Source organism: Gouania willdenowi, chromosome 1 (assembly GCF_900634775.1).
Source record: "Gouania willdenowi chromosome 1, fGouWil2.1, whole genome shotgun sequence".
Lineage (NCBI taxonomy): Eukaryota > Metazoa > Chordata > Actinopteri > Blenniiformes > Gobiesocidae > Gouania > Gouania willdenowi.
In genome coordinates, this window is record NC_041044.1 from 10,881,707 (window position 1) to 10,893,559 (window position 11,853).

At 38.2% G+C, this 11,853-nt stretch overlaps 1 protein-coding gene across 1 annotated transcript; it reads right to left on the reverse strand.

Annotated features, from left to right (window-relative positions):
• Window positions 1–4,862: 4,862 nt before the first annotated feature.
• On the reverse strand, window positions 4,863–8,724 carry LOC114465303 (uncharacterized). Its single transcript, XM_028450230.1, has 2 exons — window positions 8,700–8,724; window positions 4,863–7,234 (listed from the first exon to the last, which is right to left on the reverse strand). The coding sequence occupies exon 2, from the start codon at window positions 7,096–7,098 to the stop codon at window positions 5,731–5,733; it is 1,368 nt and encodes a 455-aa protein (XP_028306031.1). The 5' UTR covers window positions 7,099–7,234; window positions 8,700–8,724; the 3' UTR covers window positions 4,863–5,730.
• Between the last annotated feature and the right edge of the window lie 3,129 nt (window positions 8,725–11,853).

Below are 11,853 nucleotides of genomic sequence, written 5' to 3' on the forward strand. Positions count from 1 at the left end.
TATAATATTTAATATAATTTTTTTTTGTGGCATCCAGTGTGGTGAGCAAAATAGAAATTTCATTGTACAGGGAAACATGTTTCTTTACTGTGCAGATGATAATATAAACACTTTAAATCTTTGACTGTCAAAAAACTATATTTGTATAATAAAATTCGTTTTCCATAACAACAATTTCACAACACTTATAAAATGTAATGTGAAGTGTTTTAATCAGTTAAATATGTAGCTATTTGTAACAACACAAAGTTGTCACTTCATTTCTGCATTGTCTGCCAACTCTCTGTAGATTTGTGAAGTTCTTCAACAGGAGTACCCTAAACTAATGAAGTTGAACGGCTCCTGGATGTTTTATAAAGCAGCTGGTAAATGCAATTAATTAAATCATAACTTAGTGTGACAGTTGTGTAGGTTTTTTTTTTAGACTTTAAGATAGATATGTCATATTTTGTGTGTGTGAGAGAGAAATCTATATACAAAAAAATACCTTCAGTTTGTGTTCTTACACAGTACTTAACAATTGAGCTTTCCTCAAGCATTTAAACAGTTTCTTGGTATGCAATTCTATTGTAAGGATTAATTTTCGCCAATAATTAATCATGTTTTTGAGAAACACTTCTGTGATGAATATGCTTTTCATGTTTTAGGGGGAAGTGGACAAAGGCGGCTTACAGTTGTCGGCCACAATGTGGAAGGATACACCACTGTCCAATTGAAGCGGGTCACCAATAATGGGAAAAACATGTTGTACATAGCCCCATTACAGGCTGACTTGGATGTTTCGGCCCTTGACAAAAAATCCTCTGAGTTTGCTAAAATGCCTAAGGCAACATGCGAGAAGTGTCAGGAGACAATGCCTTTACACCTCTTGGCCCTCCATGTTACCTGTTGCACCAACAACTCAGAGGTCAGTTATTTCTTCAACAATTTCATTTGGCCTCCAAAATGTTTACTAACAATGTTTTTAAAATATTTAGGAAGAGGAATCATTTGAAGGACAGGGCGTTGAGACATCCCAAAAGAACTACATCTAATAATGATGTAAGTAGTACATCTTCAATAAAGCAGCCATGACATTTTTTCTATACATTTTTGTTTTGTGTCCATTCCTTGTGTTGTTTGATACCTCTATTATATTGACCTCATCATTCATTGTGTTTTTGCTTTTTATATATACCTATTTCTTCTGCTATTGGTTGATTACAGATGTGTCATTTTATGTCATAGGCAGAAATTAGTGCCAGAATGTATCAGTCAATAATACTCAATATCTTGATCAAATAGTCATATGAGTGTTTGATATCAATATCTGTATAAAAGTGTTTATGAGGGTATACAGTTTAAGTGCATAGAATGTTATTTCTATCAAAATATATTTTTATATGACATTAATTCTAGTTATATAGTACTTTATACTCCAGTGTAGGGGAACAAAGGATGATTAATATTCAAAAATATTAATTATTAATTTTAATATGTTCGTTGCCAGAGGTGCCATCTAGAATTGAGTTTTAAGTGTCCTAGATCACTTTATTTTAATTAATTGTTACAGTTCCCTGTTTTTGTAGTGGGTTTTTGACGTCAGAATAGAGGTTTAATAAAGGTTTAAATGTCAATAAAAACACAGCGTTTACAATATGTACATGTTTATTTCACAGGCTATTACCACGATGATAGATTAGGCAGTTTCACAATTATTCACAGTTATTTTGACTCATTGGTATCACACAAAATGTACATTTTAACACAGCTGTATGGTATCTACACATTCTGAGTGTTTTAGATGTTTACGTGAATTTGGGATTTATAGGGATTTCCTAACGCTCTGAGGAAGAGGAAGAAGGAAAATGGAAAGTTAAAGTAATAAAATTAAGAAAACTTTACCAAAATGAAAAATATGGACTATGAATCTAGAATTTTCGATTGAGAGAATTTGTTAAGTTATAAACCACCTTTTTGCCAGAAGTGTGTTTCGTGCAGTTTTACCCTCCTTCGAACAGGCGTGATGATGACAGCTCCTTCTGCGTAACCAGCAGTGGGTGGGGAAAAAGCTTTTCCTGTGTTTTTCCGAAGACGTCTTCCGCTCATTCACTGTACGGGCCCGCGGGATACTGTCGGCCTGGCTGGGGTTCTGGTTCTCCTACACAGCACCACTCCTGGACGTCGATGGGTAGTTTAACTAACATGTTCTCAAATCAAAGATGCTAGAGTTCGTTAAAGCTTACTCATGGGAGGCTATAAAAATTGATTTGCTCCAAAAATTAAAAACTGCTTGGTTAATTTCAAAAATGGAGATAAAACTTAAAGTTAGTCATTGTGGGAGTGGCTGGTATCCACTTCCTGACTGGAGAGAAGTTCAATCAATATCTCAAAAATTCAGCATCACTAAACTGAATAACATCTAACTGTTAAGTCAGATGCAAAGAGGAGGACTAGAGAGAGGTAAGAGCAAGACGTAAGAGTGAGACGTAAGATAGGGAGTAAGAGGGGGAGCGAGGCCTTTTATAAACATGTCAAGAGGTTATCTGATTGGTCAAAACACATCTGCAGTGTGGGAATGAGTGAAACCTGATTGGCTGGCAGAAAGAAGCGGGAGGCTTAACTTTCCTGTAAAGAAGACAAAATGGTGGGGCTATCCCCCATGTGCTTCTTAAACAAAGAGTCATAAAACTAGATAGGGTGTTACCATGTTAGGTCTAAAATGGAGCATGGGTGTGTGCCAATTGCATGAACCCTTGAAAAATGACTTTCAATTGATTATCCCTTAAATGACTGATTTGAATTATTTCTAGCTTTAAGCATAACAAAGGAGGACAAATACACTTTTGATCAATGATCATGGAATATGAAGTTATAAACATTTCCCTTGAAATGTGATTGCATTAGTGCTTAAATATGTCAGATGGAGGCACACGATGAGTCTCTTTCCTGTAGACAAATGGTTAAAATCGAGGTCCCATGTCTGAAATTCGTTTAAATCACAGTTCTGCCCTTTAAAGCATCAGATGGTGTATAGGTTTTATTTTTATTTCTTCCTTTTAATCTTCATGTTGAAGAGGATGTCTCTGGTGTAGGGTGTCAGGTTACATCCCTGTTATCTCTGTGGGGTGTCTGTTCTTTGGGGAGGATGGGTGTCAGCAAAGAGTCTGCAGGAAGAAGGGCTGGGATTTGAAGAAATGTTCCTTGTTCCATTTTTCCATTGTCTGTTTTGAGTCATAAAAGTGTAATAAAATTCCAAACGTGCGACAGTGTTTTTACCGCCTTTTGACCATCGACCAGGGTTCCTACATTCCCCCCTTTTCCGGGTAACGGCGAAATCCAGCGTCATTTCGGCGTTGTCCGGGAAACTTAGTGGACTCTGGTGATGACAGGTAAAACAACACAGCACAACAATCTGGCTCTGGGTGGCTTTATGTGTTATTAGCTGACTGCGTGTTAAGATTGTAGAATTTTCTGATGTTCCTAGCGTGGTTACGAGATAACGTGGGATTCCACAAAAGAAAGAAAAATACATGATAATAGTGTGTTAACACATTAATCATGTTTTTACTACGTTGGATACGATGTCTCAATTGATGATAGTCTGAATTGTTAGGACTCTAAAGGTCTGACATGAGTTTCTAACTGGTTGATAATTTTGAGAACAAAACGATCCTATTGTTTGGGACAATTTCCAAGATTGAACTAAATTGACAAGAACTCGAGGAGAGAACTTGTGATGTTCGTCAATAAGTGAGATTTGATCACTTTAAATGAATAACAAAAGCATATGGGTGTATTGTAAATTCGTGCTTCATGGGAAGACTTATAGTGGCGACTGCATTCAGACGCATATATTATGTAATACCAGTATCTATAGTGCCAATGTTAATGCTGGGATATGTTCTGAATTATTTCTTTCATAATCAGATTTTACTGCTGGAGTATAATTTTGTTGATGCTTTTGTAGCTTTTTAACAGTGGGAACAGATACTATAGTTTAACCCTTATAGTATCGTTGAGTAAAGGTCATGTTGCTATTTAATATGACACAAACATTTTGAAGTGTTAAGTAATTTCTTTTCAGACAGATTTTTGTGTTACCTTATGTTTTGGTACCTCCCATTGTTTATTGGGGGTTGTGAGGACATGTTGGGTTTAGCTATGGCACCGCTAGCTGTTCATTGATGCGAGCACTGCTTAAACAAAGCACGGGGTTTAGACGTGTATTTGTACAAGAGTTTAAAAGCTGTTTCACTTTTTCACCCCCCTTTGTTTGAATGTGGGCGTCAACGCTGGTGATGCTCTGTTTTAAACTGCTCCTAGTGTTGGTGTTGGCCTGTTACACTACAGATGGGTTAGTAGAACATGCACAGTAAAGAAACATTGGTGAGTCTTCAAAGTTAACATTTTAGGTTTCAAAGTTTGTTGACTTAATGGGATAAACTTGGTTACTTTATCCATTTAAAATTTTAGCTGAATACCAAAGTTCTGAGTTGACAATTTAACGTTTGTTTTTAGAGCAAACTTTGCATGTTTTCACAAATTCTGCCGTGTCGAGGCCCATTTTTGGCCAGTAAGCGATCTTTTGAAGTTCTTGTTTTGTGGATTTTGTGTCTCTGTGTTGATCGCTTGTGTTGTGTGCGTTCGCCATAAATTCCCCCCTGTACGAGTAAGGAAGCACAAGCGTGAAGGTAGTGGTTCTGTCATGAGTATGAAGTAGAACGTCATCAACAACACGCAGGTGAACTTTTGCTTCGAAGAGATCTTGAAGATCTGGGTACGAGTTGAATTCATGAGCTGATGGCTCACGGTCTATGAAGCCTGAAAGGAAATCAATCATAAATTGAATTGCTGGATCGTCCTCTTGGAACAATTTCAAGTCACAAACAGTAAGAGAAGGCTGTGTGGGTGTTTGCTTGTGATGAGAGCTGTAAGACAAATGCTCAATGTCGCTGTACGCATGTACAGACGAAATGGGTGGTGGCTGGGGTCTGAGCGGTGGTATTTCACAGTGAGGCTTTGCGTGTGTTGGGCTGCTGTCAGTCTGGCTGTATTTTATCAGGCTATGTTCCGACTGTTGGTCGGGCTCTGGTCGGGCTATTTTAAACACCGGATAGTTGCCTCTGCTGACATCAGGCTGAAGCTCAAGTGGTTTGGGTGTTTCCCGTTGTGAGTAAAGCTCAAGTCTCTGGAGATCTACAAAGGCGTCAAAGCGTTCCAGTAGGTCCCTTCCTATAACAAATGAGCTGGAATGATCAGGTGAAATGCACACAGGATGAACAACGGCTGTTTGTCCAAAGTTGACGTTCACCAACATTCTTTTTCTCACAGTGACAGGTGTCTGATCATATGACATGATCTCTAGATGACAGTTTTCAACTTTAACATCTGCTGGGTTTGACATGTTGCAGAGAAGATAGAAAAGTTCACGTGGCATGATGGAGACGGTGGCTCCAGAATCGACTAATGCTTCATAATTAATGGCGTTGTTGAGGTAAGTGTCGACATAAAGTCTGTTGTTATTTCCCAAGCTAAGCTCACCTAAAATGCGTTTGAAGGGTGGATTTTCATCACCTGTAGGTGTGATTGGAGTGGGATCCAGCAGCGGTGCCGGATCTATTTGGGCTCTGTGTTGCATATCATCACGTGTGTCACTGCAACTGTCCCTGTCATTTTGGTAGGCGTGTCTGTTGGGATTAGACAGATTTTGGGTCATTATTGTGGTATTCCTACCATGTTCCGCGCATTTCAGACGTGAACGTTTGCGGTGTTCGTGGATCCGTGGTTTGCATGCTCTCGGGTGCCCTGAAGTTTGTGACCTCCGTGAGGCACGAGCTGCGGATCCTTTTCTGAAAGAACAAAAGGTGAACTTGTTTCGTTATCATTTATCAGGTCATCGTCGGGTGGCCTGGTGTCAAATGCGTACACTTCCTGATGGACCAATTCCCTGTGAGATTGGTCATTAAGCATGAAAGCACGGGAAGCAAAGGAACGCAGCTCACGGCTGGATAATTTCTTTGGATCCACTGCTGCATGTAAATGTCTGCTGGTGGAACTGTGCAGGTTTTTAAAGAAAAGTTCTTTGAAAAACTGTTCTTCTTCCATCATGGGCTCATTTTTCGGCCCGAAATAAACCTTTAGCAATCTGTTGTAGTATTGCCCTGGTCTTTCATTGGCTGCTTGGGTGATTGAATGTGCAGCAAAGTAGCCGGTTTTGAATTCATTTTTATTACAATATTCTTCGATCAGAATTTTGCATAAGGCTTCGAAATCATCACGAATATCAAGTGGCTGTCTGTCGATGAACAGACTGACTTGCTTGCTTGAAGAGGCTTTTATCACGTAGATTTTGTCACGTGAAGAAGCGTTTGGAAAACGTTCCAAGAAAAATTTCAAGTCATTGAGATAAGCATGAATTTCACCTGGATCGTCGAGATTTAGCTCGAACCTTGAGAGGTTCCGTGCTATTCGATCCAGATCTTTGGGTTTTGGATGAGACGTGTCATCCCACAGCTTTACAGGGTCAGGTGGTTTCGGCTCTTTCGGTTCACCTCCCTGCTGTGAAGAGAACAGATGCAGTTCCTGCCGTGCTGTTGCTGATTCCATCTCAGCTTGATGCTGAAGCAGTCTAGCATGTCTGCATTCGGTTTCCGCATTCCGTATCTGCCGTTCAAGTGAGTCAATTCGTAATAAATAATTTTCTCTGATATGTGTTAGCATGCTGTTCTCATCTTTAAGAGCTGTCAATTCACGATTGGTGATTGAAAGTGTCTGAACATTTGCCTCATGTTTCAGTGTTTGCTCTTTTAAGAGATTATTTACATCGGTGAAATCTTCCTTGATGTATCTTACCTCGTGTCTGAGTGCATCATTTTCACCTTTCAAAATCTGGTTCTCATGGAGCAGATTTTCACTTTTATCCTGTTCTGAGGATAAAGACTCATCATCGCTGGTCTGTGGGTTGCTTTGAAGCCTGTCAGACTTGTTCTGAAGCTCGTTTTGAAGCATCTGGTTCTGCTCCTGGGCCAGTTTCAGCTGTGACGTCATTAAGAGTGCCAACTTACCAAAAGCAAGAGTCAGGTCTGCGTTAGACCTGTTGGAATCAGAGGGAGACATGAGAGTTAAAAGCGAGCTGAGTTCGGTAGACGTTGGTGTACTACTTATCGGCTCTGGGGATGAGCTAGAAGTTTGGAGTGCCCCCCTGAGGGTAGCTTCCAGCTGTGAAAGGAGGTTGGTGTCCAGGTTTGGACTGCTAGGAGAAAGGGAATCCATTTTGATTAGTGTTGATGTGTGTAAGCTTGGCACAATATAATGAGTGTGTGTGCCTGTGTGGGTTAAACCTTGGAGTTAAACGCAAACGGGTCGCAAAAGGTCAGTGATTAATAAATTATTCAGGTTACAGCTGACTGTTTCTGAGAATTTATTTATCTGCGATAATAATCTCTGTGATAGAGGTGTTTAGTTTAGTTAAACTTTGAGAGTTTAAGAGGTGAACACAATCTTGGCTTTTAGTTGTATCCAAAGTGGTTAAGACTTGTATTTGCAAATAGTTTGAGTGACTAAAGTAAATACAGTCTGTTCAACGATGTTGTTCGGTGTTTCAATAGAACAATTTTAATTTTAGAAGCTTTATTTATCAGTTTATCTAGGAAGATTTTTGTTTTACACAATTAAAGATTACAATCAGGTTATTTTCTGTGAACCTAATTAAGTTTATCTTTAAAGTTCTGTAGTTGCGTTTTGACAAACACATGCAGTTCACAATGTGACGTACAGGGTTAGTTCACTCATTAGTTTCAAAGAAAAGTTCAGATGGTTAATCTGTCTTTATGTAATTGATCTTATTAAAAGCTATTGAAAAATTCCCATACAAAGTTAAGTTTATGTTCTTACACTTCAGATAAGGTTAAAATCTATTCCACTTTGAGGGAGATTAATTTCAAAGCAGTTATTTAAGTTTCTATTTGTGTCAAAGCACAAAGAAAAATTATTAAGGTCTTAATTTATTTTAATTAACAAAGTTAATCTTTAAAATATAGACCAGTAACTGTTCTAGCTGAAATACATTCTTGTTGATTTTATCTGGCTCAGTTAGAATTTTGACCTTAAAAGATTTCAAATAAAAATGATCAAATTTATTCCACTAAGAATAAAGTTTTTATTTGATTCTATTGTAAGTTTTGTCTTTTGCTTCAGTTGGTGTTAAATATTATTTTAATATTTATAACGCACGTGTTTTAACTGATAAAATTGACTTAATTTAAAATTACCAATGTAAAATTCTGAAATTTTTTAAATGATTAAATTTAATTAATCTATTTATTTCACTGGCTTTTAAAAGTGAGGAGTAATGAGAGAGTGATCTCTGTGTTAGGGATTTCTTCCCAGAAAAATGATTTAAAAGCCTTCAGGCTGAAAATTAATCAATAATGTTTTAATTATCGATTCCAAAAATTAATCGAATATTGTTCACTTGTACTTCACTGAGTTACAACAACGTCAATTCGTTTAAAAGTCAGCATGCACATTGAAGCTTGTTAGCAGGGTTAGCTGTAGCTTTGGTGGCTAATGTTAGCATGCACTTAGTCATGAATATCTTTGCGTAAACAAGTTTAATAGTTTCAACACAAGAGCGGCAGTTTACCACAAGTATATTAAATACTTTCAGAGCGATACCGGCGTTTCTAAGTGGTCAAATGTTCTTTAAAAATACTTACCAATGGTCACACCAAATTTCTGCAAAGGAACTTGGTGACCGGAAGTAAACAAAGGAAACAGGAAGTTATCTTCTTCGTTTGATCTTTACCACTCAGTGAGAGCGCCTCCTTTGACAAGGCAAGGCTACTCAGTTAAAACTTTGTTTAGAGTTTAAACACAAGTTTTACAATTAATTCTGTTTAGCTTTTGGATGCTAAATTATGGAGAGGTACAACTTGGTTGGAGTGACTGGGTTTTAAAAGGATTTTTTTTTTTTTTTTTTTTTTTTTCGAATCCTCATTTAAAATCACAGTGTTCTTACACAGGGCTGAAATCTTCATGTATTGCTTTTTATGATGCTGTTCTTACACAGGCTTATTCTAGGAGCTCAGCTGAAGCGTACACCGCAATGTCAACACTCACAGCAGCTATAAAGGGTTTAAACCTTAAGTTACAAGAATATTCTTTTTTCTCCGTGTTTCAGTCCGTTTAGACTACGTTTAAGCTAATTTTTTTTTTTTTTCGAAACTGCACCAGTAACATGTTTAAGGAAATGCCATTTTATCATCATCAGCTTGTGTTTCATAGGATTTTCTTGATCGGAAGTACTTGTTATGCTGCTCGGATCTATTTTTAGATTCAGCTGTGAACTCGTCAGCTCGAAGCGTATTTTCAAAATAAATGTCCGAAAATTGATAACATTATTTTATTTATTAAACTTATTCAACGTCCCATATGGGGTGCCAATTATTATGTAGGGGAACAAAGGATGATTAATATTCAAAAATATTATTTATTAATTTTAATATGTTCGTTGCCAGAGGTGCCATCTAGAATTGAGTTTTAAGCAGTGGCGGATGCTTTAAGACTACAAGGGAACCTCAGCTTCCCCTAAAATCAGTGGTCAAATATGTAGTGTTGTGTGTACATTTCATTGACTAAATATATGACAGAACACATGTATGTTTAGTTCAGAATCAGCTTCTTATAACAGGAAACTGACAGTGACAGCGTGACGTTCTTCATTCATTACCTCAGCGTCACAGTGTTAATAAACAGTGGTGAAGTTCAGCTTCAATTGAAGTCAATGGGACAGGATTTAGGGGTTGATCCACTGCAGTCAAACTAGACGCTCATTGGATAAATGCTCGGTTATGACGCACTTAGTCCCGCCCATCGGACGCCGGGCTTCACAGGAGGTCTATGGAGCAGTGGGCTGGATCTGTCTGTTCCGGACGCTGGAATAATGGATGATGATTGGATGATCTGTCTCAGGCTAATTCAATTTTGATTGACAGCGAAATGAGCCAATCAGAGAGTATGACGTTGTAAGCACACAGGCGGGTTTTTCAAATATTTCAGTCCGTTGCTCTGTGTTGACACGGAGACTTTTCTGATCCTCTCATAGCGAATCAACTTCTGACAAACCTAGTGTCTGTTTTTGGTGTTTGTGGAGACTGTTACTGCTTGTGTTGTGAGACTTTTGACCAAACACTCACACTCCAGCGCGCAGCAGCTACGCGCGTGTGCGCGCGCGTGCGTGTGTGATAATCTACAAATAGTTGTTGACAACAAAATGTGAATTCTACTAGAATTCACATTTAAATAAACAGATACATTTTCTGAAGTAGGCAGAAAATGAGCTTCCCCTGCATGAAAGACCAGCAGCCGCCACTGGTTTTAAGTGGCCTAGATCACTTTATTTTAATTAATTGTTACAGTTCCCTGTTTTTGTAGTGGGTTCTTGACGTCAGAATAGAGGTTTAATAAAGGTTTAAATGTCAATAAAAACACAGTGTTTACAATATGTACATGTTTATTTCACAGGCTATTACCACGATGATAGATTAGGCAGTTTCACAATTTGTCACAGTTATTTTGACTCATTGGTATCACACAAAATGTACATTTTAACACAGCTGTATGGTATCTACACATTCTGAGTGTTTTAGATGTTTACGTGAATTTGGGATTTATAGGGATTTCCTAACGCTCTGAGGAAGAGGAAGAAGGAAAATGGAAAGTTAAAGTAATGAAATTAAGAAAACTTTACCAAAATGAAAAATATGGACTATGAATCTAGAATTTTCGATTGAGAGAATTTGTTAAGTTATAAACCACCTTTTTGCCAGAATTGTGTGTGCGTGCAGTTTTACCCTCCTTCGAACAGGCGTGATGATGACAGCTCCTTCTGCGTAACCAGCAGTGGGTGGGGAAAAAGCTTTTCCTGTGTTTTTCCAAAGACGTTTTCCGCTCATTCACTGTACGGGCCCGCGGGATACTGTCGGCCTGGCTGGGGTTCTGGTTCTCCTACACAGCACCACTCCTGGACGTCGATGGGTAGTTTAACTAACATGTTCTCAAATCAAAGATGCTAGAGTTCGTTAAAGCTTACTCATGGGAGGCTATAAAAATTGATTTGCTCCAAAAATTAAAAACTGCTTGGTTAATTTCAAAAATGGAGATAAAACTTAAAGTTAGTCATTGTGGGAGTGGCTGGTAGCCACTTCCTGACTGGAGAGAAGTTCAATCAATATCTCAAAAATTCAGCATCACTAAACTGAATAACATCTAACTGTTAAGTCAGATGCAAAGAGGAGGACTAGAGAGAGGTAAGAGCAAGACGTAAGAGTGAGACGTAAGATAGGGAGTAAGAGGGGGAGCGAGGCCTTTTATAAACATGTCAAGAGGTTATCTGATTGGTCAAAACACATCTGCAGTGTGGGAATGAGTGAAACCTGATTGGCTGGCAGAAAGAAGCGGGAGGCTTAACTTTCCTGTAAAGAAGACAAAATGGTGGGGCTATCCCCCATGTGCTTCTTAAACAAAGAGTCATAAAACTAGATAGGGTGTTACCATGTTAGGTCTAAAATGGAGCATGGGTGTGTGCCAATTGCATGAACCCTTGAAAAATGACTTTCAATTGATTATCCCTTAAATGACTGATTTGAATTATTTCTAGCTTTAAGCATAACAAAGGAGGACAAATACACTTGTGATCAATGATCATGGAATATGAAGTTATAAACATTTCCCTTGAAATGTGATTGCATTAGTGCTTAAATATGTCAGATGGAGGCACACGATGAGTCTCTTTCCTGTAGACAAATGGTTAAAATCGAGGTCCCATGTCTGAAATTCGTTTAAATCACAGTTCTGCCTTTAAAGCATCAG

Coding starts and splice junctions, on each gene's coding strand:
- LOC114465303 (XM_028450230.1), bottom strand. CDS start 7,098: ATGTCTCCCTCTGATTCCAACAGGTCTAACGCAGACCTGACTCTTGCT.